Genomic DNA, 27,995 nt, shown 5'->3' on the forward strand with positions numbered 1-27,995 from the left:
ACACACACACACACACACACACAGAGAGAGAGAGAGAGAGAGAGAGAGAGAGAGAGAGAGAGAGAGAGAGAGAGAGAGAGAGACAGAGAGAGAGAGAGAGAGAGAGAGAGAGAGACAAGTTCAGTCCTGATCATTGGGACCCTCAGGACCACACCATTTTCTGTCATTCACTTACTTAAATTAGACTGTATTGAGTTTTAAAATGGGACAATTAAAATAAATACACCATTTACCACCCAAAATATTTAGCCTGTTTTTTAATAGCCGTAGTTAGCTAGTATTTTAAGCGAACACACTGAATGGATTTCATTTGCGCTGGATGTTATGGATTTGCTACTTCTGCAGACTGAACATTTATTTTCTGTGGAAACGACATCGACAACATAGTTGTGGATTGTTTGAACGCGAATTCTGACGGAGAACAATTTCTGAAGTTTTTTTTTTATGACTCTGGGCGTCTTTTCGCGCGACTGTGGTGGACGGTGATTCAAGTTCTCAGCGGATTTCAAATAAAGAGAGTGAAACCGACGGATAGGCGTCGGGATTTGAAGGATTCATCCCTCTCTCTTAAAACATCCCTCAGGGATTCTCGCCTCGATCTCTCTCGGAAGACCTGTTTCCCATCTATCAGCGAACACAAAGACTGGGCTCACACTGCAACTGAAAATACTGTAGTTTTCTCTTGAAGCCCAATACAACAGATCTCATCACTCAGGATGCAAACCGTTTTAACGGTCAGCTGTCTCAGTAATAGCATCTAATCGCAAACTAAATCACACGAGCGTGAGAGACGTGGAAGCATCACATTAGGCTGCTGCAAATTAAGGTGGGCAACCCTTTTTAAATGTGCGATATAACATTTTATAGCCCGCTGTGCGGTTCATTTGCAGTGTCAGTCTGTGCGAAAATGTATGACAGTTAATTTATTATGCGAGGGAATCATGAGTCCATTCAAACAAAAGATCCATGTAATGTGTCTTGGCGCCCAGACAAAGCGCTAGCGTAGTTGAATATGATTGCCATAAACAAGTAAAGTCAGTCAGAGAGATCGATTGGTCTCTCGCACCGGGTCAACTCACATAAGTGCAATCAATCAGTTCTAGCCTATTTTGTTTCTGGTCATTTTGAAGGTTTCATCAATAACTATTTGATTAGTATCAGTTCTGTTGTGTGTGGATTGTTGTATAAAAATACCTTCATAATACGCTCCTTTAGTTATTGACATTAAACACAAGTGGATACAAACACAAACAATGGCCTCCAGTGACCTTTATGAACTTCCTTTGGGCCATCTATCTGTTCTGAGCCACAGCAGCACTAACAAATGTCCACTAAAGCAGAAAAAAGAATATGTAATTATCAGATGTGTATTTCAAACACAAGATTAAGTAATTATTTCAACAGAGTAGGCCTAATATAATAGCATTTTTAAATGTTAATGGTGTCAAACTATATCATACCTCATTATTGGCCTTTAATTGGACAATTACTTCAGATTTATTGCTTCAAGAGACATTCCAGGCTTTGGATATTCATGGAGTTATAAGAAATTAAAATGCTTTTATTTATTTATTTATTTATTAATAACATTGTTCAGTCTTAGTGACCAATGATCAGTTCATTCGTTCTTTATTAAATCAGACTACTGAATTAATGACACTGGCAAAAAAATTCTGGGAAGTGCATATCTTCAGAATTTTTAAACCCTACTGTTATTAAAATTTAGTTGGAAAAATAGTTCAAGGACATGTTACCATATTTAGGATACACATATCATTGTCATACTCATGTCACTATGTTAAAATGTCATTTTTTATGTTTTATTTCTCATGAAATCTCAAAAATGAATGCTTCCTCATAGTATCATGAAATGGCCATTCCAACAAATCGAATGACTTTTCAGTGAGCTTAAAATAGCTTGCTTTGGATGACAAATCATCATTTTTGTTTTTAATTTATCATACTTCTGTTGTGGTTAATTACAGTGAAGCTAAAGAATGGACGATTGATGTTAAGCATTATTCAATCCAGAATAGAAAAGAATGAAAAAGAAGATGGAAGATGTTTTGTCCCTCTATTGTTCTGCACAAAATTGTTCTTCCTTCCTCAATTTCCAAACTCACATTATTTTCCTTGCGTTATGCAATCCGAACCATCCTTTTAACAAGCTGACAGAATACATCATGTTCAGATGTGCTAGCGTTCCAGTCTGAGTCACAGTCTGCATGTTTAACCGTTCCATAACACCGTTTCACTTTAATTTGTCTCTTATTCACATATGCATTTGAGAAGAGGACACTTGTGATAATGCTGTGCCAACCAACCATATACCACAATTCACCAGCTTATTGTCTTGACCCACTGCATGCTGGTAGTCTTCTCTAAGAGTAAATGAATAGTCTACAGTCAGCATTATGAACAAAAACACATCAGACACTATTGTTAGGGATATTTGTGATGGAGCCTGCAGTTCCTTGTTAATTTATTGATGCAGGACAGGGGGTGGTGCAAAAGGCACAGTAGTGAGTTTGGTAGACCTGGTAGACACTATGTCATAGTGATGTAGAAATGCATAAAACCTAGCCAGGTCATTTGAATTTTACAAATTCAAGTTATAAATTATTGGAATGTATTCCATAAATCAGTTAAGGAATATTTGCTCTATGATGAGTTATTACTGAAAATTGTATATACAGAATCTGATGAAGTCATCGTGTTTTATCATGAGATCATAATTTAAATACAATACAAAAATGACCCTGATGATATCATATCATAATGATTTTTCCCATCTTGAGAACAAGATTTCAAAATATATAGCCCCAGATGAGGTCGTAATTATTTTGTATGTCTGATGAATGGTATGATTTTGTGTGTAGCACCCACTCGCCCACCCCCAAAACCCCATAATGATGTTTCAAATGTATCAAGATCTAACAGTTGCTCAAGTATCCTCTTAGAAACCTCTTCTCTTAACATTGATGATCTAATCACTTAATCCATGTTGTTTCCCAGTGGACCTCTGTCCTGGTAATGAAAACATTTGTGTGTGTGTCTCTACTTAACCTACTTTCAACCTATTCCTTGTTTCCCCTGTTATTTCCGCATGTTATTCCCTTTTCCTCTTTGCTACATTCTCCTCCTTCTTGTTCTGGTTTGTTCAGAGACATCTAAATGATGTTTCCTCTTTTTTTCCCCACATCAAAAGATAAAAATCAAGTAAATAAATCAAATCACTTTATTGTCATTCAACCTTGTACACAAGTGTAATGATGAGTGAAAACTTGTGGTCCACACACTGCAGTTATTCACATACATGTGAACATAATATATATAATGTACAGAATTAGTCACCATGAAATCAAGATTGACCATTTTTATTGTTTATGGAATATTGCAGTTTATTAAAAATAACCCCCCGTAATCTTTAATCAAATGAACTTATCCCTCTTGCAGCGGCATCTCTTCTCTGATGATGTGTTTGCTGGTGTGAGGGCGGGAAAACCTGTCACTCACATGACATCACTGCAATAGCAAACCACAACCATCCAATTAATTCCTGACGGCCAAAATCAAGTCCTGCCCAATTTTTTTTTCTTGTTCGAGAAGCCGCTTCACTCAGATAAATGTCACGCAATTTCTATTTCATGCCGACTTTAATAGTAATATATATGCAATACACAAATTTACAAAATGTTCGTCTAAAAATAAATCAGAATATGATATAGTATAGGCTAATATAGACTTATTACTATATAACATTTCAATAAATATTAAAATAATTTATGTTTATCTCAGTCTTTATTTAGTTAGTTTATTTTTCTTTAAAAAAATTATACATTTATATTTTTATAATAGATTTAAAAAAAAAAATTATAGTGGATATATTTCATAATCTAGGTTTAGGACATCTTATGAGACTTTAAATGTAATCTATACATAAAAGTATCAAAATAAATGATGATGTGTAAATAGTTTTTGAGGGTGGTTTTAATGTGACTTTCATATATAAATATATAGGCTATATAAAGTAAAAAAGCTGAAATCTGTTTTTAATTAAAAAAAAAACTTTTAAAGGTGCTCTATGTAACTTTTAGCGGCTTCTAGTGGTGATGTTTCAGATTGCAACCAAATTTTACAAGAGCGCTCGTGCTCGAACTCATAGACAATACCGTCTATTACGCAAATATCTCGGCGAATACTTGACGGATTCGGCGAGCATCGAGCTCGTTGGGACCATCTAGTCGAGCTGAAAAGAACCATATAAGTTCCATAGTTTTTGGTGGTGTTTTCGCGGAGATATTAGCAGAAAACCATCGGGCGCGCTGCAAAATTGCGGACGCCGGTGACGTCACGATCTCAGAAGAAAATCGCTTGTATCTCTGGAACGCAAAGACCCAGAGAGCTCAAATTCGGGGGAGGAGGTCCCAGGGGAACCCTTGCCCGAATGCTAGAGTGGCGGGCCTCGGGGATGCCCCCTACCGGATCGCCGTTCGCTGGGACCCCCGATTTCGAACGGCTATAACTCGGGGAGCCGGGCGAGTTGGACCTCGGGGGTGGGCTCGTTCGAAAGGCCCCGTCCAGCACTACGAACGATTTGAGTCTTGGGAATATTGATCAAAGATTGACTGAGATATAAGCCGAAAAACGTGCGTCTTTAACCGGACGTAACTCCCTGACCGTCTACAATAGACTGTATATAAGGAGAGAGGCTCGGGAGCGCGCATGCACGGTCACATCCGTTGGATTTCGCGGTAAATCCGACCCGGAGACTTCACATAGAAATAGGAATACTGGCCTTCAGAGGTAATAGCAAAACTCGACAAGTGGATCATTTTAATGTGTGATTACAACCCCTTTACACACAGGCAATAAAAAAAGAATTAATTTTAGTAGAAAAGTTACTTAGAGCACCTTTAAGTGATGTAATATATAGCTGGCTCACAGTCCAATCTTGGTGTTTTTTCTTAAAGGTGCAGTAAGTGATTTCTGAGAAACACTGTTGATATTTGAAATCAACCTCAAACAAACACCCCCCTCCCATTTCTGCTCCGCCCCCAAAATGCACATACACGCAATGCAAAATAATGCTATTCGAAAAATTAAGCAAAGATGACAAACAAACGACAAGAAAGAACAAAATAACATTGTACACAAGAATATATACATTACAAGCAAGAGTTCATTGTTTAGATGCTAGCAGCACACCAGCTCCAGACAAACAATGATACTCAAAACTGTCCTGTTACTATAGCTAACATTACAATAACAGCAATGTTATGTGAAACATAGCAAAACCAATGTTACTCAATATTACTAAGCGGCCTTCCCGCATAGTTTACTCCAGCTCTGGAAAGTTGTTCTAATATTAACGAGGGTCCTAAAGCTCTTGCCTGATCATAACCCTTTTTTCCCCAGTTATTTCTCTGTTGTAATGTCTCTCCGCCATCTTGCTTTCTACAGTCTTTCTTCAAATCTCCCCCACGCTCACTCTCTCCTCCCCCATCATGAGTGTATACGCCCCCTACTGATTGGCTACAAGTGTGTTGTGGTGCTCGGTCCGATACACTTTTAACAGTGTTTCTCAGAAATCACGTACTGCACCTTTAATAATCATAATAATTGTTTCTCAACCATTACAGACATTTGAGAAAGACAGAGGTGATTTACTGCATTCATGGCGGCCATAGCAACTGTCCCCAACTACACCCCATCGGTATGGGTACGGTTATGCCATGCCATTCCTCGCCTGGACTTGACCCTGCAGACCCGAGACAGCGTGTTCACTCCAGACAGCTGGGAGTACCAGCAGGTAACCCTCTCACTCTCTCAAGCACACTCAATTCTCCTCTGCCCTTTCCTTATTTCTCACTCTCAGAAACAATTTTCACATCTGACAACTGGCGGTAGGCTTGGAGAGACACATTTATTTTTGTCTCGCTCTTTATTTTCTCTCCTTTGTTCGCACCCTGTCATTTTGTCTAAGTTATATCACATATTATGCAATATAATTGACGATGGGCCGTTGAATTATTAGAATAATAATGCACACCTGAGGTGGTAATGTGGCTACGCATTATTGCATTATTTTTCAATAATTCAACGGCCCGTAGTCAAATATTCCGCTTATAGTATAAGTTACCGCACCTCAAAACATTTTTCAGATGATGTATTTCAAGACATTTGTCAGGTTTTTGTCCTTAAAATGCTCTTGTGTGTGGGACTAATATCTTACGCTTTGCTAATTCCAAAACGTAATTTTAGAGCTAGTGACGGAGGCTTGATTGCAGGCTAATGCAGTTATTAATGCAGTTAATAACATATATATATATATATATATATATATATATATATATATATAGAGAGAGAGAGAGAGAGAGAGAGAGAGAGAGAGAGAGAGAGAGAGATTAAGCGTATGTGAATTACCTGAGTCTGGTGCGTCTCTCAACAGTGTTCGGCAGCAGCGTCTCTTCTAATAGGGAAACTGTACGTTCATCTACCTCGCTAGTGAGAAATTCATGTAGCTTTGAAGTTGTCAAACTATTTTACTGATAAAATCGTCAGAGCAGTGCTGACAACACGTTTCTGTGCAAGTGTGTGTCTATGTGTGTGCGTTTGAGTGGGAGAGAGAGAGAGCTGGAGAAAATGAGTATGTGCTTTCCGTACATAATAAAACATAATTTTGTGGCAAAAAACATGAACACAATTTGTCATTTTTATCCTATTGTTCACTATATTTATTTGCTTGGTCAGTGTCATTGTGGGTTTTGGTTCTTTTGCTGTTGTAGGCTGTAAGGACTTTTAAAATAACTGAAATCATTTGTCGAGGTGATATGGAACTGTAATGCGGTCAAGACCTGCCCGGAACTACTTTAGCCGTGCTTTTCCCTAAAAATAATTGTAATGTTGTCTTTTTTCTTGCTGTCAGAAATATTTACTCGTTGACTCGCATGACATACTCTCTCCCCGGCACTCTTACACTCTAACACACTCTCAGAGAGAATAAACTGGAGTGTTTTAGTCAAAACCATTCAAAGCACTTTTCTTTCTGCAGTTTAAAGATGAATTGACTCAAAATTGTATCTCAAATCATCTAATGTCAGTCGCTAAAGAACCATAGACTTGCAGTATCAGAGACTAAAAGCATGATGGACTGATTTAAAAATGAAAACTCCATTATGACAGAGATCCGTTTACTTAAGTGTATGTTTCCACATCACTTACATTTTGATAAAAGATATGACTATCTATGTCCAACATATTAGAAAAGTAGCCATGAAGCAGTGACTGTGGCTTAAATGAGGATGTGTACATTCCATTTTCGTTGAGAAAATATTAAATATGTAAAATATTAATAAATATGTCGGGGGTTTTTTGTACCATTAGTTTCGGTTCTCAAATTTGGATCCAAGTCCGTGATTCAGCCATTTCAGACAGACTCCTAGTCTATGGAAGTAATTTCTCAATAACATGCATACGTAATATGTAGGTTACCATTATCTTTACCGGTTGGTCGTGACAAGTAACTTAATGATTGGGTCACTGATTCATTTATTCAACAGATTCATTCAACCACACTGATTAATTCCAGAACAAAACATGTGACAGTCTATATGAATGAGTCATTGAATCATTAATTTATCCGATTTATTCAGCATTCAGGAATGAAACACAACTAGTGTGTGTTGTGCTGTGGCTTAGTTTGGAGCTTTTCTTTGTTGACAGAGCAAAAAGCGTAGAAAGTAAATGGCAATATTGTGCCTACAAGTTATTAAATATTAATATCTTGTTTATTAAACTCTTGTATAAAAGCCGCCTCGTTGCTTTAGTAACTTCTCAGAAACTATCGCTGTTAGTTCTAACGTGACGTGAACTTAAAGGAACACTATGTACGATTTTTGGATCAAAATAGAACAATGTTATATATTTTGTTGATTTGTGTACTTACATTATCCCAAATGTTTTTAAGAATGTTACAATCCAGAGAAATAAGCACCTTTAACACGGACCATGTCCGTGCGTCGCCTATCAATGACATCATACCTGCGTTACCCTCGATTTCAGGTTTTATTTTGTAGAAACCATGGAAATACCAAAGTCGCTTTAATAAATTATCTGTTTTATTAGACAGGTGAGCAACTGTTTGGATACATTCATCGACAGAAAACTATTGTTATACAGCTCAACACAGTTAGTCTTTTTGTTTAAATCTCATTTTCTTGATTAACCGCGAGTACCATATTTACAATGCCTAATATCGATAGCATTATAAAAACTTTCATCACACTCAAATGTTTCTAATATGATAAAACAGTGCTGCGTTACCCCACATACGCATGACCGGAAGAAGCGGAAGCGGTTTACGGCATAATAAAAGCTCCACTGCTCTCGAGCTGTGTGTCGTGCTTATCTCTCTTTAGCAATATATATATATTTCTGCATTAAGAGATTAAATAGAAACAAAAATGATGCATGCTGTTTGATGCTTTTGCTTCAGTGTGTAATCTTTTCTGTTAAAATTATACTTTCTCCTCTCCTAATCGAAATATTCAGATTTGCAAAGACAGTTATAAGTACGTCACACTGAAATTGTAGGTCGACTGCCCACAAAAAGTGCAAACACTGGTTGATTATAAGTAAAATATTAGTAATTTACAAATCGATTACATCATTTGCAGTGCTTTATGGTAGTGGGCGATTAATGCAGACGCCCATTTGTTTGTTGCAATTCTATGATTGGTGGATATTTCTCTGCAGCATCATGGGTAATGTATTTCTTCACCAGGAATTGCACCGTGAAACAATACGATAAAATAATATGAACCAACGACTCTAACAGAAGAATATATCATTGATAAACAGCCTCAGAGTTCATGGTTGATCTGTCTTTTCAGGCTAGTGGTGACATTATCGATGCAGAAATGAAACAGCTACAGTGAGATTGCTCTTAGGAAAAGAAATAGCTTCACCACAAATGGATAAAGGTGGAAGAGACAAAGTCAGATTATGCTGGATGCCTGAATGGATTTACAAGATAAGATGCAGATGATAAGAGACAGATGTGCTTGAAAATAACGGACAGTGAGAGAGGAAGAGAGATGGTTGAGGGTAGAAACGAAAGAGCGAAATACTTTTGGGTAATAGTGGGAATTGCAAAGAGAGGAGAAATCAACGAAGAGGAGAGAGAGCGGGAGATAAAAAAACAAGAGAGAGAATCAGAGGGAAAAGCAGTGAATGTATTTAAGTAGGTCACAGATTATTAATAGAGATCCAGTGGCGTGGATAAAAAGAAAGAAAGGGGGAGAACAGTGAGGGATGAGTGAGCGGAAGCATGGAGAGAAACCATGGGGATCATGGGGAGAAAGTGATAGTGAGAGAAACTGAGGAAGATGGATTGGGACTAGATTGCAGATGTATAGTTTATGTAGCCTGAATGTTCAATGTGTGTATGAATCTGACAGCAACCTTTAATTATACCTCCCCTTTCCCTCTCTTTGAGTGGAGCATCCATGCTGTATTAGCCAATAAGATTATGTCACACTGGTTTCAATATAGTACATGCATGTGCTTTAAAGGTATGCAGCTATGCAGTATGTAGGCCTGTAGTCTGTTTGTTTTTTTACACTGAAAACAATTTGATGTTTTCACCAAAGAAAGATTTACTTTTAAGTTAAACAATTCGTACTCAGAAATTGCTAGTAAATTTCACAAATAATTTCGAAGAAAAAAAGTCAAATAACACATTGAGTTAAACATGACATTTTGAAGTGGAAAGACTATTTTTCTTAAGTCTTAAATGAGTTTGATGATCAGATTCAAGACTTGATTCACAATCTACTGCTCTTTGTTTCTTAGACCAAAGACATCATCTAAAAAAACTGATGTCACGCGCTAAACCAGCTAGTACTTTGTAAATTAATACGTGAAAAGTATTTTGTTCCTACTCGTTTTCCATCTTCTCTTTTCACAGACTCTCCTGGTCCTCTCCAGCTTCTCCGCCATTGCTCTCGTCCTCTCGTTGCTTGTCGTTCTCTCCTTCCTCATCCACTACTGCTGCTGCCATCGTGGCGAGGGGGGCAGGGATGCAGAGGAAGAGGAGGAAGACGATGATGCCAGCGGTGGCCATGGATACAGTGGCAAAAAAGGGCGGGGCATTTGCTGTGTCACATGGGTATCAATTGCAGCAGTCACATTGTGTTGGTAATACCTGTTAATGACAGTCATTTTAATATGCCAGTGATTACTATCTTTTTAGTAGGATATTTTTTTAATTCAAAAGTCAAAATTCAGAATTTGAAGTTCTATTTTATATTTTGCCCTTGTGGCACCATAATCATGCAACACAAAAAATGATATCTATATTGTGTGTGTAAAAGTGCGGTTACACTAGACTTCACACACATGCAAATATGGAGAATGGAAACACAAGCACATACAAAGTTTCATTTTTCTCGCATACCAGAATACCAGAGAAAAGTTTGGTGAAAATCCGACCGATGGTACATCTAAATGCCTCTTTGCTCAAAAAAAAAAAAAAAAAAATGTATTACAAAATTTTAAAGCAATATTTGTTCCATCCCCCCAATTTTTATTTATTAAGTCTATAAAGTCCGCTTAAAAGACTGTTTATATATATAATAATGCTCCTCCATAATTTCTGTGTGTATTGTGTTATATTTTTGATGCGCAACAACAGGACTTTGATGACATCATCTGTGTCTTGTTTATGACTGCTATAGCGATCAAGCAATTTGCATCATTTAAAGATTAGATGACATTTAGCGCCTGCCATCATCTATTCAGTCCCTGTGGGAAAGTACTGATGAGTGAAAAAGAGAAATGTTCCCCACTGTATTTAACTCGCGCCATGTTGTGCTTTCACACATCAGAGTGCAGAAACAGTAAACTGTTCAGGGCTTCTATTATCAGCAACTGCCCTTATCTGTATAAGCGAAATAGTATTCCCTCCCCCATTTCTAGATTTGCATTAGATAAAGATATCATGATTTCTTCTAAGTTAACCTGTTTCATATGCACAATTGCAAAGGATGGTTTCCTTCAATTATACAGAAACATCCCATTTAACATATTTATGAATATGAAACCCAATGCTTTTTCAAGCCTCATTGATCTGAACCATCAGCATGATGTATTAATGCTGTTTATGTCACACATAAATTGCTTGTGTAAATTATCATTGTCTCTATAAGAGTTGGTTTAGTTTGCTTTGTGCGTGATTTCATGATGCAAACGTTCTGATGTGGCACGTGTTCCTCCCCCATGACATCACCCCCTTCCCATCCATGTTGACCTCTTTTTCTGAGGGATTCAAAAGCTACATGCTGATTTACAGCGAGGACTGCATATAGGCATATAAACACCTTTACTGCTCGCATTGCAATATTAATTATCGTTTAAAACACATTAACACACTCTTCTGCTTTCTTTGGCTTAATCTGGGTCAAACAGCGAGAGATTGGGCTGTGCTATTTTTGACAGGTCGGAAAGGATTGGACAAGCATCTGGTCCAATCATTAATCTGAATATTTGAATGTGAAATAGAGATGTAAATGAGTGGATTTTCAGTGTTGATGGTTTGGATTCCAGTGCTCTTTTTTCTTAGTCTGTTTGCATGAAAACCATTATATATGTACACTATCATTAAATTGTTTTTAGTCAGTAAGATTAATTTTTTTTAAAGAACTGGCAAGGATGTATTAATTTGATCTAAAGTGACATGTAAGAAAATATTTCATACTCAAATAACTTGTATTTACGTTGAAATGTATCAAAAATATATTTAAAAAAGCATATTAGAATGATTTCTGAAGGATCATGTGACACTGAAGACTGGAGTAAAAGCTGCTGAAAATTATTCAGCTTTGCCATCACAGGAATAAATTACATTTTAAAATATATTAAAATAGAAAACAGTTATTTAAATTTGAATAATATTTTACAAAATGTCCTGTATTATTGATCAAATAAATGCAGCCTTTTAGTGAGCATTAGACTTCTTTCAAAAACATTTAAAAATCGTACCAACCCTAAATTTTTGCAGGGTAGTGTATACGTGTAACTAGATTAAATATGTCTCATTTGGTTTTCTCTTTCTCACTTTCAATTCTCTATTTATGCTGTCTTCCTCCCTCTCACTTTCTCCTTCTTTGTCTCCTCTCCTTGTTTCCTTGTTCATATTTCTGCTTTAGTGTTGCCATAGGCATTGGTTTCTACGGCAACAGTGAGGCGAATGATGGGATGTATCAGTTGACCTCATCCTTGCTCACTGCCAATTACACGCTGGCTTCCATCGATCTTCTGGTGAGAACAGAAATGCACACACACACGCTCATACATACACAAAAGCTTATTCCATCAATCTCCTTTTGAAGCGCCAGGGGACCAAAAGAAATACAGGATGTTCAGCAAACACACTCCATGATTTTATTACACTGTGATTGCTATAACCGAACAGGGGAATTCAGATGAGTCTTATCTGTTTTGAATGTGTGTGTGTGTGTGTGTGTGAGAGAGAGAGGGACGGAGAGAGTCTTTGAATGCATTTGTGTGAGATAAAATCCTCTCCGGGTATTGATTTGGCTGGTTGCTCATATGGTCAATCGATGAATGTGTGTCAATGTGATTAATGACCTACTTTACTTCTACTGTACTTTTATAAGACCCTCTCCATTCATTCCCACTTTTTCCACTCCATTCCATTGTCCTTTATCCCACACATCTTTTCCGCTATTCTTTTCTTGGTAACACTTTACAATAAGGTTACACTTTACAATACCCTGTTCGTGTAAGCTTAGGCCCATATTATCACAACATTTGATTTTAATGATGTATAGGAAACGTTGAAATATAAGATTACTAAATACTTTACAAGTGTTTTTCTTTTGTAAAGTATTTAGTAATCTTATATTTCAACGTTTACTATACATCATTAAAATCAAATGTTGTGATAATATGGGCCTAAGCTTACACGAACTAACAATGAACAGTTAATAACATTAAAGGCCCAATGAAATCAAATTTGACTGTTCTTGGTTTTTTTAATGGAATATTGCAGTAATTATTATAAATTCATGTGCCGTCGTAATCTTTAATCAAAAAAACTTCCCCTCCCTCTTGCAGCGACATCTCTTCTCTTCTCTGATGACGTCACTCACATGACATCACAGCAACAGAAAGCCGCAACAGTCCAACGATCCAATCAAATCCCGACGAACAAAATCAAGTCCCGCCCTATATTTTTTCTTGCTCGAAAAGCCGGTTTACTTGTATATGCGTCACAATAGACTATCACAACTTTTGTTTCATGCCGACTTCAACATAGGTTAATAAATACTGTAACTGTATTGCTCATTGTTAAAGTGATAGTTCACCCAAAAATGAAAATTCGGTCATTAATTGCTCACCCTCTTGTTGTTCCAAACCCGTAAGACTTTTGTTCATCTTCAGAACACATTTATTAAAATCGGAGCGATTTCTGTCCCTCCATTGACAGCCTATGCTACTACCACTTTGACGCTTCAAAAAGTTCATAAAGAGATTGTAAAACTAATCCATAAGAATTGAGCGGTTTAGTCCAAATTTTCTGAAGAGACACAATCGCTTTATATGATGAACAGATTGAATTTAGGATTTTATTCACATTTAAATATTCATCAACTCACACATCAGTTGTGCGAGTATACAATGAGGTTCATTCTCATGTTACTCAGCACGTTTGAGCTTCGGCAGGAACCAATGAGGTTTGTTTTCGCGCTTCAAGCAGGTTCGGTTGAATGTTTATGTTTGCTGATCAAGGTTTATATGTGAAAAAAGCCTAAATTCAATCTGTTCATCATATAAGGCAATTGACTCTCTTCAGAAAATTTGGAATAAACCGCTAATCCAATTCATATGGATTCTTTTTTTTACGATAAACTATTTGAAGAGTCAAAATGGTAGTTGCGTAGCTGTCAATGGAGGGACAGTAAGCTCTCAGATTTCATCAGAAAGATTTTCATTTGTGTTCTGAAGATGAATGAAAGTTTTATGGGTTTGGGACAACAGTAAATGATGACAGAATTTTTGAGTGAACTAACCCTTTAATGTTAGTTAATGCATGAACTAATGTCAACTAATGGGACCTCATTGTAAAGTGTTACCCTTTAATTTTGTATTTAAGCCAGTATGTTCATAAATCAGATCTGGGTACAAATGCATTGGGTTCATGCCATTCAAAGTGAAATATTTCATTATAATCTTCTCCTCTTGCATGTCCAGGTTTCAGACACCGTGGCCGGGCTGCAGCAGTCTGTCTCAGGACCCTTGACCTCTTTGGAGGATGTGTTTGGAGGACATAAGCCGGCGCTCGTGCCCACACGCTCCTGCAGGCGTCTCTCAGAGCGGGTCGTGTCTATCCTCTCCAACCTGACTCTGGGAAGAGGTCTGATTCCCGTCGGTGATGGATTTTACAGGGCGAATGGAAGCGAAAGCATAGTAGGAGCACTTACCCCAGCCCCACCTTCTGTAGCCATCACTCTCAGTCCATCCGCCAACAGCATTCCTGCGCCCTTCTCCCCAGGCTGGGCAGCCAACACCCTCATGGTGAATGAAGACTATAGGTGAGGAGATGTCAAAAGCAGATTTGTGTGTTCAGTGTTGATAGATGTTGATATTTAGTTGATAAAAATATATCGTAAAACAATATGCTCAAAAGGGCCATATTCTATGCCTTGAATAATTGTATTCTTAGTCAAGATTTTTGAAGCTTAAACTGTCACGGTCCATAAAAGTTCTTTGTTGTAAAAGAGCAAAGAAAATATTGTTTGTCCATAATACAATCCTTTGAAACTGATTAAAATATTGAAATGTAAGACTGATACTCTGACCCGTGCTGGTCAAAAGTTTGGGCTCAGTAATGTTTTTGAAAGAAGTCTCTTATGCTCACCAAGGTTGCATTTATTTGATCAAAATACAGTAAATTATTAATTTAATTGCATAATTATATTAATTATGAATGTTTTCTATTTTCTTGTTAAATGTAATTTATTCCTGTGATGGCGAAGCTGAATTTTCAGCATCATTACTCAAAAAACAGTAATATTGTGAAATATTCTTACAATAACAGTTTTCTATATTTTATAATATATTTTAAAATGTCATTTATTTCTGTGAATTTTCAGCATCATTACTCCAGTTTTCAGTGTCACATGATCCTTCAGAAATCATTCTAATATGATGTTTTGCTGTTCAAGAAACATTTCTTATCATTATCAATGTTGAAAACAGCTAGATATTTTTGCGAAAACCGAAATACATTTTTTTCAGATTTCTTTGGTGAATAGAGTTCAAAGTTCAAATGAACAGCATTTATTTGAAACATAAATAATATGTTTTTTAACATCATAAATGTATTTCCTGTCACTTTTAGTCTTAATGCATCTATGCTAAATAAAGAAATAAAAAAAATAAAAACTTACTGACCCCAAACTTTGAAACGGTGTGTGTGTGTGTGTGTGTATATATATATATATATATATATATACTGTATATATATATATATATACACTCACCTAAAGGATTATTAGGAACACCTGTTCAATTTCTCATTAATGCAATTATCTAATCAACCAATCACATGGCAGTTGCTTCAATGCATTTAGGGGTGTGGTCCTGGTCAAGACAATCTCCTGAACTCCAAACTGAATGTCAGAATGGGAAAGAAAGATGATTTAAGCAATTTTGAGCGTGCCATGCTTGTTGGTGCCAAATGGAAATACGGTCTGAGTATTTCACAATCTGCTCAGTTACTGGGATTTTCACACACAACCATTTCTAGGATTTACAAAGAATGGTGTGAAAAGGGAAAAACATCCAGTATGCGGCAGTCCTGTGGGCGAAAATGCCTTGTTGATGCTAGAGGTCAGAGGAGAATGGGCCGACTGATTCAAGCTGATAGAAGAGCAACTTTGACTGAAATAACCACTCGTTACAACCGAGGTATCCAGCAAAGCATTTGTGAAGCCACAACACGCACAACCTTGAGGCGGATGGGCTACAACAGCAGAAGACCCCACCGGGTACCACTCATTTCCACTACAAATAGGAAAAAGAGGCTACAATTTGCAAGAGCTCACCAAAATTGGACAGTTGAAGACTGGAAAAATGTTGCCTGGTCTGATGAGTCTCGATTTCTGTTGAGACATTCAGATGGTAGAGTCAGAATTTGGCGTAAACAGAATGAGAACATGGATCCATCATGCCTTGTTTCCACTGTGCAGGCTGGTGGTGGTGGTGTAATGGTGTGGAGTATGTTTTCTTGGCACACTTTAGGCCCCTTAGTGCCAATTGGGCATCGTTTAAATGCCACGGCCTACCTGAGCATGGTTTCTGACCATTATGGCCACCATGTACCCATCCTCTGATGGCTACTTCCAGCAGGATAATGCACCATGTCACAAAGCTCGAATCATTTCACATTGGTTTCTTGAACATGACAATGAGTTCACTGTACTAAAATGGCCCCCAGTCACCAGATCTCAACCCAATAGAGCATCTTTGGGATGTGGTGGAACGGGAGCTTCGTGCCCTGGATGTGCATCCCACAAATCTCCATCAACTGCAAGATGCTGTCCCATCAATATGGGCCAACATTTCTAAAGCTTGCTTTCAGGACCTTGTTGAATCAATGCCACGTAGAATTAAGGCAGTTCTGAAGGCGAAAGGGGGTCAAACACAGTATTAGTATGGTGTTCCTAATCCTTTAGGTGAGTGTATATATATATATATATATATAATATATATATATTGTGTGTGTATTGTAAAAATATATATATATATATCTATACATCACATCAGTATATAGCAGAGCTGAATATGGCAATATATTTTTTTAAATTATACAATTGAAAATATGAGGAATTAATAAATGATAAGAAAAAAATAGTGCCAAATTAATTTGGTTTCTAGTATTATTATTATTATTTTTTTCTGTTTATTTGGAATTGGCAGGTGTTACAAAAATGTGTGTAGGATTTGAGATTTCACTGTCTGAAAAGCACTGTATTGAAGATGTTCTGAAAATGTCTGTTCTGTGTTTGTTGTTTAGGTGGCTGTCGTACGTGCTGCTGCTTTTACTGGATCTGGTGGTGTGTTTCTTTATTCTTCTGGGTTTAGCCAAACAGGCCCGCTGGCTACTTATTCTGTGAGTTACACTCATTTCTGAACTGCTTTAAGTGAGTGTCTGGTAGATTTGATATGCACACAGCATTCCTGCATAATGTAAATAGAACATAAACATTCATAGTAATGTTTTATCATGTATATTATGTTTCTGAATTTCCTAAGATAGAAAATGCGTACAGAAAAAGGGTAGTTTTATTTTTGCTTACTGACACCCACTCAGCCACAGAGAGGCAGATGGTGAAAATGTGTGTGTGTGTGTGCGTGCATTTGCAGGATGACAGTGCTGGCCTGGTTGGCTCTGTTTCTGAGTTGGGGTTCTCTCGGCCTGGAGACGGCCACAGTGGTGGTGAGTATTCAAGCAACATCTAGCCCGAAAGAAAAACAACAGCTCTCCGCAAGCGGACGTCCAGCACAGAATACCGCCATCTGTGTGTGAATGAGTGTGTCAGCTCGCTTTGCAGAGGCATTTGTGTCCAGCCAAAGTTCTGTGAATGTGACTTTAAGTTTTCAAAGGTCACACCAGCCAAGATGCAGTCACTTATTGTCTGCTTATGAAAGAGGAAGAGAGGAATAGAGTGTGTTTGTGCGTGTTTTATAATGAAAAATGTTTTCCACTCTGGGAACTCAGCAGTCATGGCACAATCCCAAAAAGGGAGGAAAATAGGGCAGAGATTAAAGCTTCAATGCTTGTGAATCTGAGTGTCTGTGTTTCTTTGTAAAAAAAGAAAAAGAAAAAAGAAGGGAAACATGGATGCTGTGTTGAAGATGAGCACAAGAGATCTTAAAAGCAATAAAAAAAGAAAAAGAAGAGAGTGAGTGTGCTGAGAGGAATACAGCAGTAAATGGTCAGCTGGACTTCAAAAATATATGAAAATATAAATGTAAAATTACAGATGTAAATACACTGTTCAAAACGGTAAGTAAGGGAAGTTTGGGGGAAGAAATTAATAAATTTATTCAGCAAAAAGGCAATACATTGGCAGTAAAGACATTTATAATGTTACAAAATATTTCTATTTCCACAAAAATATTAACTTTGATAATAAGAAATGTTTCTTGAGCCCCAAATCAGACAATTAGAATGATTTCTGATGGATCATGGGACACTGAAGACTGGAGTGATGATGCTGAAAAAATTCAGCTTTGATCACTGGAATAAATTACATTTGTAAATATAAATTAAATATAAGAGTTATTTTAAGTTGTAAACAATTGTCACAATATTATTATTATTATTATATAAATGCAGCCTTGGTTAGCATAAGATACTTCTTTTAAAAACTAAAACTAAAAAGTTCACCAAGCTCAGATATTTGAAGGGTAGTGTATATTTGAAGGATAAATATTATGGGTCACCAGTAATGAACTCAACCAAAATCTTTAATGGCCATACCGATGATGTGAAAGAAAGAAAGAAAGAAAGAAAGAAAGAAAGAAAGAAAGAAAGAAAGAAAGAAAGAAAGAAAGAAAGAAAGAAAGAAAGAAAGAAAGAAAGAAAGAAAGAAAGAAAGTGACAGGACGAGATGGCAGTTGCTGGCCTTCTAAACAAGAGTTTCATTGTCCAGTTCCAGCCAACAGGAACAATTGCCTAGTGCTTCCCTTTATAATACACACACACACACACACACACACACACTCAGTTTTCCTGTCCTCTCTCAGGCGCTCACTCTCTCTCTTTCTCCTGACCCTCTTTACCAAGAGATTCACAAGAGGACTAAATTAGTCCTCTTGTGAATCTCTTGGTAATATTGAGTGCTATTCACTTTGATTAATTAAAGTGTGTGTTAAAGAGACAGTGCAGAGTGGACAAGAGGAAAGATCGGAAAACTGGTTGAGGGATGAGAAAAAAGATGAGGATAAGGCAGTTTGCATATGTGTCATTGAATACTCTAGATCAATAGCAGTCAGAGCAATGGGACAAGTGAGACTGAGGGAAGTATGTCACTTGGTCACCGTGCCACACTGTTAACATCTCTCTTCTGTATTTGCTTTTGCTCAATTCCCTTTCTTGCTCTTTTTTTTATCCCTTTCTCTGTCTTTCTCAGGCCCTGAGTGATTTTTGCTTTGACCCAAACACATTTGTGCTTAACTCCACTCACTTCAACTCTAGGACAAGCACAGGTGCTGTAAAGCTCTTTCATACGCAAGTTCTCTTTTTCAAAACTTATTGAGTTGCCTACATTGGCAGCATTGTAGGGCATCAGTTATAGTCCCAACGTGAAGGCTGTTCAAAAAGGCACAATCTGTGTCATTAGCAAATTTTCAACTTTGGGGTAATTAAGGTTATTATGGGTAAAAAAGGTCCATTGTCTATTGTCAAAAGTGTAGCGATACACAAAGCCCCGCTCACACAGAAGTCACTTTCAAAACAAGTCAAATTCTGTAGGTTGACATGACGAATCCTTGTAACCAACTTGAACCCGTTGCAAAATCCGTGTGGAGAAATCGTTCACCCTCATGGGAAAATCTTGATCCTGTGGATTCCTAATGAAATGACTTGGATTTTGCTCGCGAAATATTCGTTAAACAACGGTAAATGTAAACATATTTTTAGCTGCCTACTAAAATATCTGTCAAGCCTGTCTGTCTAGTTAATGTTGACATAGAAAACAATCAAAACGCAAAAAAGTGGAATGCAAAATTGTAAAAATTCATCAAACAACGGTAAATGTAAAATCTGCATGCTAAAATATCTGTCAAGCATGTCCGTCTAGTTCATGTTGACCAAGCGGCAACCATCCGGTCTCTCTCTTGAATCCAACACGGAAGTGACTTAAATTGCAATTCATCGATTGGCCTCTAGAGACAGGCTCCAAACGAGAGTCAATCCCATATATCCCCCATGTGAAAATGCCCAACTTTACAGCAGAAAAAAATGTTTACAGCCTGGTACAAAAAGTGGTTTTGGTCTATATAGGTAATTTTGCCCTTCATGACAACTGTGAGGGGGGTGAATTTTTTTTATAACTCATCCGTTTAACTTATATTAAGCCTTAAAGTTCTGCATAATTAAGGGCGTGGCCACTTGAGTGACAGGTGGATTGCCGCTGCTGTCACTACTAGCCGTTTATCTGCTGTCTGTTAGCCGTCACATCACCTCAGCTAATCCCCCCCATTTTCGGTTATCCGGGAGTGACGTCCATTGACGCATTGTTGACGCAGCCAAGATGGCGACGGCTGGCTCCGCCCACTTTGGGCTTCAAAAAACGCTCTTCAGAAACCTACGGATAACGTCACGGATACTACGTCCATCATTTTTTTTACAGTCTATGATGTTGTCATAGAAAACAATGGAAAGCACAGTGGAATGCAAAAATGCTTCTGTGTGAACAGCCACTTGGAAGGCAGCTGCATATGTAGGCAGAGAGGCAACTCACTAAGTTTTGGAACAGAGCTACCTGTCCATCTGCCTTCATCTCTGACGCATACACAGTCTTACCCACGCCTTGAATCTTTTTATTTTCCTCGCTCTCTCTTTTCTCTAAATAGAAATCCTGGATTATTACCTAACCTGCAGCAGGAAAATGAGCAGCCCTTTTCAACAGGTGCGCAATCTTGTTACATGGCAGTGATGTCATAGAGATTACTAAAGCAGCAAAAAATAGAATGTTGATGATATCACGAGGCAGAATTCCCCAAGTATAAAGAATTATAATGATGTCACAAAGCACAGATTAAGATTAAAAAGCAATGCCATTTATGTCACGGTGGGGATGAACAGAATAAAGAGGATTATGACATTGTAATCAAGATTTTGTAATCAAGACCTAGACTGACAGTGTATTTTAGAGGGACCGATGAATGAAGAAAGGAATTTGATGCCATAAATGAAATTATAAGGACAGTGAAATAACAATATTGATGTGAAAATGAAAGGCCAGTTTCAAACTGACTGTGTAATAGAACTGCCGCTCTAGTGAAAAGAAAATGATTTCTGAGTCACTGTATTGAATATTCCTTTAATATAGTCCATAAATGATACAATTGTTTTTTTAGCCATTGGAAATTATTATATTGCTTCATAAATCCATTTGAGTATGTTCTCTCTCATAAAGAGGCTGAAATGCATGTGGTGTGAATCATGCCTTAAGACCAGAAATGCAGTTACAGGTTTTAGCCTGTGAAATTCTGTTAAATCGTTGAAATTCTGTTTGTTGAACGGGCATAAGATACTGACCCAGTCCCAGAGAGCGCTTTCCAGCATCCACTCTCACCTTTCCAGTCTGGAGAGAGACTCCCTCCCACGGTTCCCAAAGGCAGAGGTATGTTAACACTGCTTTCAAACTGACAGGAAAGATCAATAGCAGCCGTACAGTAAAGTGGATCACAACACACTGCTTAGCTTCGGTGTTATTTTCCCTTGTAGAAGTCACTCAGGGAGGTACAGCAGATCCTCAACACCACTGAGGGAAACTTCCACCAGCTGGTAGCACTCCTCAACTGTCGAGGGCTGAACAAGGTAAACATAGCAACCGGTTTTCCACCTCAGCCTGACTGCAAGTGAGGTTGATGAGCTATACTTTTTTATATTGTCTCAATCTCCTCCCTGTTTTCATGTCGCTCTCTCAGGATTATGTTGACTCTCTGAAAGGCCTGTGCTATGATGGGATGGAGGGGTTGCTCTATCTTTCCCTGTACTCGTTTCTCTCCGCTTTGGCGTTCACAGCTATTCTTTGCTCCCTCCCTGGAGCCTGGAGGAGTTTCCACAGGTTAGGTGAACTTCACCCCGTCTAACATCCCATCTGTTGTTTTTTTCAGAAATGGCATTTCCGATTATATTCATGCCGACAATGTGAAGACGGATGAGCTACATAAAACTAGTAGTGTTGCACTTGAAGTAAATATTCGTTTATAGCCTATATCATATGGCGATATATATATTTAAATTATTTAATTGGTATTAATTTTATTATAGACATTATTTCTAGAGAGTGTGTTATAAATCAAGAAACAGAAATGTGCCTTTAAAAAGTCTTAAACTGCTTCTAATTTGCATTTTTCTTAAATACATTTTTTTTTTTTTTTACAAATTCTATCATAGCATATTATAACTATAACCATTTAAGTGAAACGTTAACAAAAAAAAATATATATATATATAATTTTCCCAGTATCTTGTATATATGGAAGCTTGTTTCTGCCACTAAGTAAAAAAAAAAAAAAAAAAAAGGTAATTGCAACTTTTCTGAATTTGTTCCTTGGTATTGCGTGATATAAACTGCCAATTTTGAGTTATAAAGTCATAATTCAGGGATTCCCAAACTTTGTTTTTTTTTAAAGCCAAACCCATTTGACCTTAAATATTTCCTAGGGATGAGATTTAAGTTAATATTTCAATAATTTACACATTTGCATGTTCATGGTTCTCTGATGTCAGTTAATGGTCACATGACATCCATGTAAACAAATAAAATATTTAATCTTTTTTAGTGTGTGTTTTTAAAATTATTATTATTTATTTACAATTTTACATTTACATGATTTAATTAATTATTTGCTTCATCAACTCACAAACCCCAGTTTGGAAAATGCTATTCTTTTATACAGAAAAAAATGAACAAACAAAAAATCTTCCAAGACTGAGGAATGCATAGTCTATATCTATGTCGATGTATGTGAATATAGAGATTAATGCTCGCCAGGAACCTGAAAAACTCCAGATTTTTAATGCAAAACAAATTACATGATTCCATCATCCTCAACTACAAATGCAGCCGAACGTTAATGGAGGTCCAGTACGGTTTGACTTAAATGGGCCTGTGGTAACAGAATAAACACTGACAACTGCTCTTATCAGCAATGCACAGATGAGAGAAATATGATCTCAACTTAAGGGCATTAGTGCTTAAATGCACTTCACTCCTTTTATCTGGATATGGTATTAATGTCGCTATTACCATTAGTTCAGAAAGCTCAGTCACTTACTATTGATTCAGCCTGACTTGGTACACTCCCTCGAAGTGCCTGATGTTGGCAAATCAAATTGTTTAAAGTAACAGAGGTGACTGCAGTTGTTAATTGCAGTAAAATTGTGTTCAGAGCACAAACTCCATTTGCACAGACAGTAGATGACAGATGCATAGATTACTGAAATGGCAAAGAGGAGCGGGACAGATTAAAGGATTACCTTCTTGACTGGGATTATTTTATTTCATGACAATATCAACATGTATGTACTGTAGTTAAGAGAGATTTTTCAGTAAATGTCTTTAAAGCCTTTGTTTTTTTGCAAATGCACACATAACAGAAAGCACATAAAGCATATACTTATTTCATGAGGTGTTTTTTCCCCCACTTTTTTTCATGTTTCCATAATTCCTACTGGGTGGCATAGTGATTCAGAGGAATACGAGGACTCCGACAGCGAAAGCGAGGACCCCTTCACTTCTCATCAGGCACGTAGACCGACGGCCACGGGCTCCCAGCGAGGGGCCTTGCCCCCCTTCTATAGTTACCAGGGGGCCGGCTGGACTCCCCCCTTTTCTAGCGCGCCTCCGTTACCGTGAGTAACACATGCACAGACACACAGACAGACAGACAGAATGACCCTACCCATAAACCAACACAAGGTTGTGCACATCACTCACACATAGCTCAACAGCAGAACCTCGAATTTTCTCCTTAATTATTTACTTAAGTAAATACTAGTAGAGTACTAGGAGTGCCACTTAAAAATAAAATGAAGGAATCAAATGTCAATGAATTAATTCAAAATAAAAATGCTAATAAATAAGTTTTCAATTTATATATAAAATGTAGTTAAATTGAACAATAAAACAAAATGAATAAATAACTTTTCAAACTGACAATTAAACGGACATATTTAAAACTATGTAATTGATTTAAGTTTGAAATGTTAGAGTTGTGAAATGTGAAATGCTAAATGTAATGCAATAAAACAACACTTTAATAGCTTGCGATTAGAAAAAACATTGGCCATTTACATTTTCTTTATCCATTTTTCAATCAAGTTTAAAACATAATACATTTAATTTATCATTTGTCACTACACTACCATTGTATTCTATTCAGCAAGGATGCATTCATTTGATAAAAATTTTAAGGAAATACCTTTATATAAATGTTTTTAGATCTCTGTTTCAAATAAACGCTTTTCTTCTGTTCTGTTCCATTCATAAAAGAGTTGTGAAAAAAAATCCTGGCCTCCACAAATATTAAAAGTGTTAAGCAGCATAACTGCTTTCAACATTGATAATAATAAGAAATGTTTCTTGAGAACTAAATCAGCAAATTAGAATAATTTCGGAAGGACGATTAATCTCTATTAGGACGATTTTAAGTGCCCCTGTCAGACAGAGGGCTCTTTCTGCACTATTGGTGTGAAAGTACGCAAAAGTGACACAAAAGTAATGCAACACATTATTTTCCATAAAAAGTAACTGAGTAACAAAATTTGTCTTTGCCATCACAGGAATAAATTACATTTGAAAAAAATATTAAAATAGAAAACACTATATATAATAATATTTTACAATGTTACTGTTTTTTATTGTATTATTCATAAGATTTGGTAAGCATAACAGACTTTGCGATCCCAAACTTTTTAATGGTACATTTTTAAACCTGAATTAAATAAACACTTTTAAATCTGTACATCTTAATTTTTTAATTATTAAATTGAGTATTTTTAAGTGGCACTTCTAGTCTTCCATATGTCTAGGCATTAGAAACTCACATATTCTAGTTCCTTGCTTGAGCAGCATCTAGGTTGTGTTATGAATGACCTTTGCACTATAAAATATACAAATATATATAGGCATACATGTATACAAATATAGAAAGTGTTATGCAGGCAGACAAACACATAAAGCTCCAGTCACACACAGACAGGTAGACAGGTAGGTGTTAGATGGAGCGCACAGACAGACAGACAGACACACACAAACACATGCACACACAGACAGACACACAGACAGGTGTATATGTCACAGTCCAGCCAAAAAAAACAGACATGAGTCCAGAGGTCTGTCTGTCTGTGTGTCTGTCTATTGGTCTGTCCGTCATTGCAAGACAGACTTAGATCCACCAATCAGAGACGATCCACAATATAGGTAAAGTCCCGCCCCCTCTGATATTTCTGTCCGCTGTCAAAAATCATGCTGTCCAAAGTACATCGCTCTTTTCAAATCTATGGCAATCTGCCTGGCAGTTTCTCTCTCCCTGCTTTATTACATTCCCTGTTTCTCTCTCTTTCAATTATTCTGTTTGTAAAGATCATGTGCTATTTTCATAACATTAGATCTGACACGAACACTTTTTCTCACTTCATTCACATTTCCATGTGCTTTAAAAAGGAAATAAATCCAAATTCTATATACTAAATTTATATTTATATATATTTTTGCATTCTCGTCTTCTTTTAAATATCCTTCTCTGTCCTCTTAGATTCTAAAGGTTCTTAAAAGTGAAAATGTCACATCTCTCTAACTCTCTTCCACCTTTTCTCTTCCTGTTTCCACCCTGGATCCTGGCTCTCGTCCTTCCCTGCTCTCTGTCCCGTACTGTGGCATGTCATTCTTCCGTCTCTTTGCCGTCCGCTTCCTTTCCTCTCCATTGTCCCCTTTACCTTGTTCCTCTCTGCACCTCTCTCTTTCTCTATGCAGGACTCCAAACGTTTCCTCCAATGGCAACCCTGGTTATGAGAACCTGCCTTTGAGTGACAGGCAGTCCCCACCCCCCTCTGTGAGTTCCCTTGTCTTTGTGACATCACTGCAATCTGTGGCATTCTCATGATTCTCACGAACAGACAGATCAGACCGAATGACCATTCGCTAAGCCCCGCCTTAAAACGTTACTGACCAATCGCCATCTGTCCATATTATCAGACAAGCTTTTGCCCTTTTCTAATATAATCCTATAAAAGTCCTGCGTGTTTTGTGGAACGTGTACACTACCATTATAAAGTTTGGGGTTGGTAAGATATTTGAATGTTTTTGAAAGAAGTCTCTTATGCTCACCAAAGCTGCATTTATTTGATCAACAATACAGTAAAAACTGTAATAATGTGAAATATATTATAAAATATTTGTTATATAAAATATATATATATATATATTCATATAATAAAGTGTAATTTATTCCTGTGGTGGTAAAGTTGTATTTTCAGCATCATAACTCCAGTCTTCAGTGTCACATGATCCTTCAGAAATCATTCTAATAAACTGATTTACTGCTCGAGAAACATTTATTATTATTATCAGTGTTGAAAACTGTGGAAACCGATATCATTTTTTCCAAGAGTCTTTGAAGAGAAAGTTCAAAAGATCAGCATTTATTGGAAATAGGAATCTTTTGTAACATTATAAATGTTTTTAATGTCACTTTTAATAATTGAAATGCATATATTACTGAATAAAAGTATTAACTCTTCATTTTTGAGAAAAAATGTTGCCTGCCACCGGCAGAATTTTTGATAATTTTCACAAAAGTTTCATGGCTCCCAGAATATTGTGTTATATACCAAATATATCAATATATCAAAAGAAAGAACAGACCCTCTGCTTTTAAACAAACAATTCTAGCCGGAAATTTCCGTCAATGGCGGGGAAAGAGTTAATAATCTTACTGACCCCAAACTTTTGAACAGTAAAGTGTTACAGAAGAGTATTGTTTAAACGGAATTTAATAGTTTACAGAAAAACATTTGCATTGTCGTACAGAAATAGTTTCCGGTTCATTTAAATCGGTTTAAAAGCACATTTTTAGTAAACAAAAATGTGCTGTTTATAGAAGCTTGGCTGAGTTTGCAACATTGTGGAAAGAAATGTGAACAAATGTGAAAAAAAACAACTGTAGGATAAATAGGATATATACTGTATATGCACTTATTAATGTTTCATTTTAAAATTAATATTTACTTTTCTTTCCTTTCTTTGTGCTCCTCCTCTTGTGGATCTGGCTCCTCTTCCGAATACTTCCATGCGGTTCTCTGAAAGTACAGTACTCTCCCAGCATGCTGACTGGCTACGGCGCCAGTCAATCACACCCCAACCCCTCCCATTCAAGAAACCTGTACTCGCACTAATTATTTTTCTGTATAGTAGGAAAAGAAAGATATATAGCAAGGTTTAGTTTTCATATGGATGGACACTTTATGAGACGAGAGACTAATTTAAAACTCTAGATGTTAAATATCTGTGTGTAACGTCAGTACCATTGAGTCTTTTGGGTGTAACAAACTTACAAAGTGAGTGACAGATAAAGCCATCCGCTTCATTTAGTCGTACGATCCTGTCACTTCCTCTCCCTCTAGTGTCATGCTGTACATATAGCTGGTGGAAACAAGATGGTATTGACGTTACAGTAGTGGTCTATTTTTAAATGTATAACCACTTTATTTTGGAGTTTTTATATTGTTATATGTAGTCACAGATGCATAGTGGCGATGGCACAATTTCTTTGTATGATTATGCAGTTTTCTCTTCACCTTTCTTTTTTTTTTTTTTTACTATTTGACAGGACCCTATTTTATAAGTGGAAATTCTGTATTACCTTGTATACCCTCTGACACTATATAATTATTTATTTATATAATATAAATATATGAATATATATTCACTGTATAAACGTTTGATTGTTAATGCATTTTGATGATCAAAAAAAAAAAAAAAACCTGTAAAAAATTGTTGAGGGCTAGTGTGTGTTTCCTCTGCTGGCTCTGAGCAATACAACTGCGTTTTGCCAATTGCAATGCAATGGCCACAATGTAAGCAGCAATAATCATCAGGACATCTTGCAAACACCATCTGTGTCTGTGTGTGCCAGAGGTCTTCAAGACATCTATATATATATAT

At 36.9% G+C, this 27,995-nt stretch overlaps 1 protein-coding gene across 6 annotated transcripts; it reads left to right on the plus strand.

The window, feature by feature from the left end:
* Window positions 1-464: 464 nt before the first annotated feature.
* Window positions 465-27,749, plus strand: ttyh1 (tweety family member 1). 6 transcript variants are annotated; one of them, XM_056270556.1, is made up of 15 exons: window positions 465-671; window positions 5,643-5,812; window positions 9,971-10,200; window positions 12,210-12,321; window positions 14,278-14,618; window positions 17,105-17,200; window positions 17,455-17,527; window positions 19,227-19,302; window positions 20,671-20,726; window positions 21,351-21,443; window positions 21,548-21,640; window positions 21,751-21,890; window positions 23,516-23,683; window positions 25,806-25,884; window positions 27,143-27,749. In XM_056270556.1, exons 2-15 carry the CDS (start codon window positions 5,678-5,680, stop codon window positions 27,224-27,226), a joined length of 1,776 nt encoding a protein of 591 aa, XP_056126531.1. In that variant the 5' UTR covers window positions 465-671; window positions 5,643-5,677; the 3' UTR covers window positions 27,227-27,749. The 6 variants fall into 6 exon arrangements, with proteins under 6 accessions (XP_056126531.1, XP_056126539.1, XP_056126522.1 ...); XM_056270564.1 differs by lacking the exon at window positions 465-671 and adding an exon at window positions 686-826 and having other exon boundaries at window positions 27,138-27,749; XM_056270547.1 differs by lacking the exon at window positions 465-671 and adding an exon at window positions 687-826.
* The last annotated feature ends 246 nt before the right edge of the window (window positions 27,750-27,995 follow it).

The sequence above is a fragment of the Rhinichthys klamathensis genome, unplaced genomic scaffold (genome assembly GCF_029890125.1).
Source record: "Rhinichthys klamathensis goyatoka isolate OS25496 unplaced genomic scaffold, OSU_Roscu_1.1 h1tg000013l_1, whole genome shotgun sequence".
Classification (NCBI taxonomy): Eukaryota; Metazoa; Chordata; class Actinopteri; order Cypriniformes; family Leuciscidae; genus Rhinichthys; species Rhinichthys klamathensis.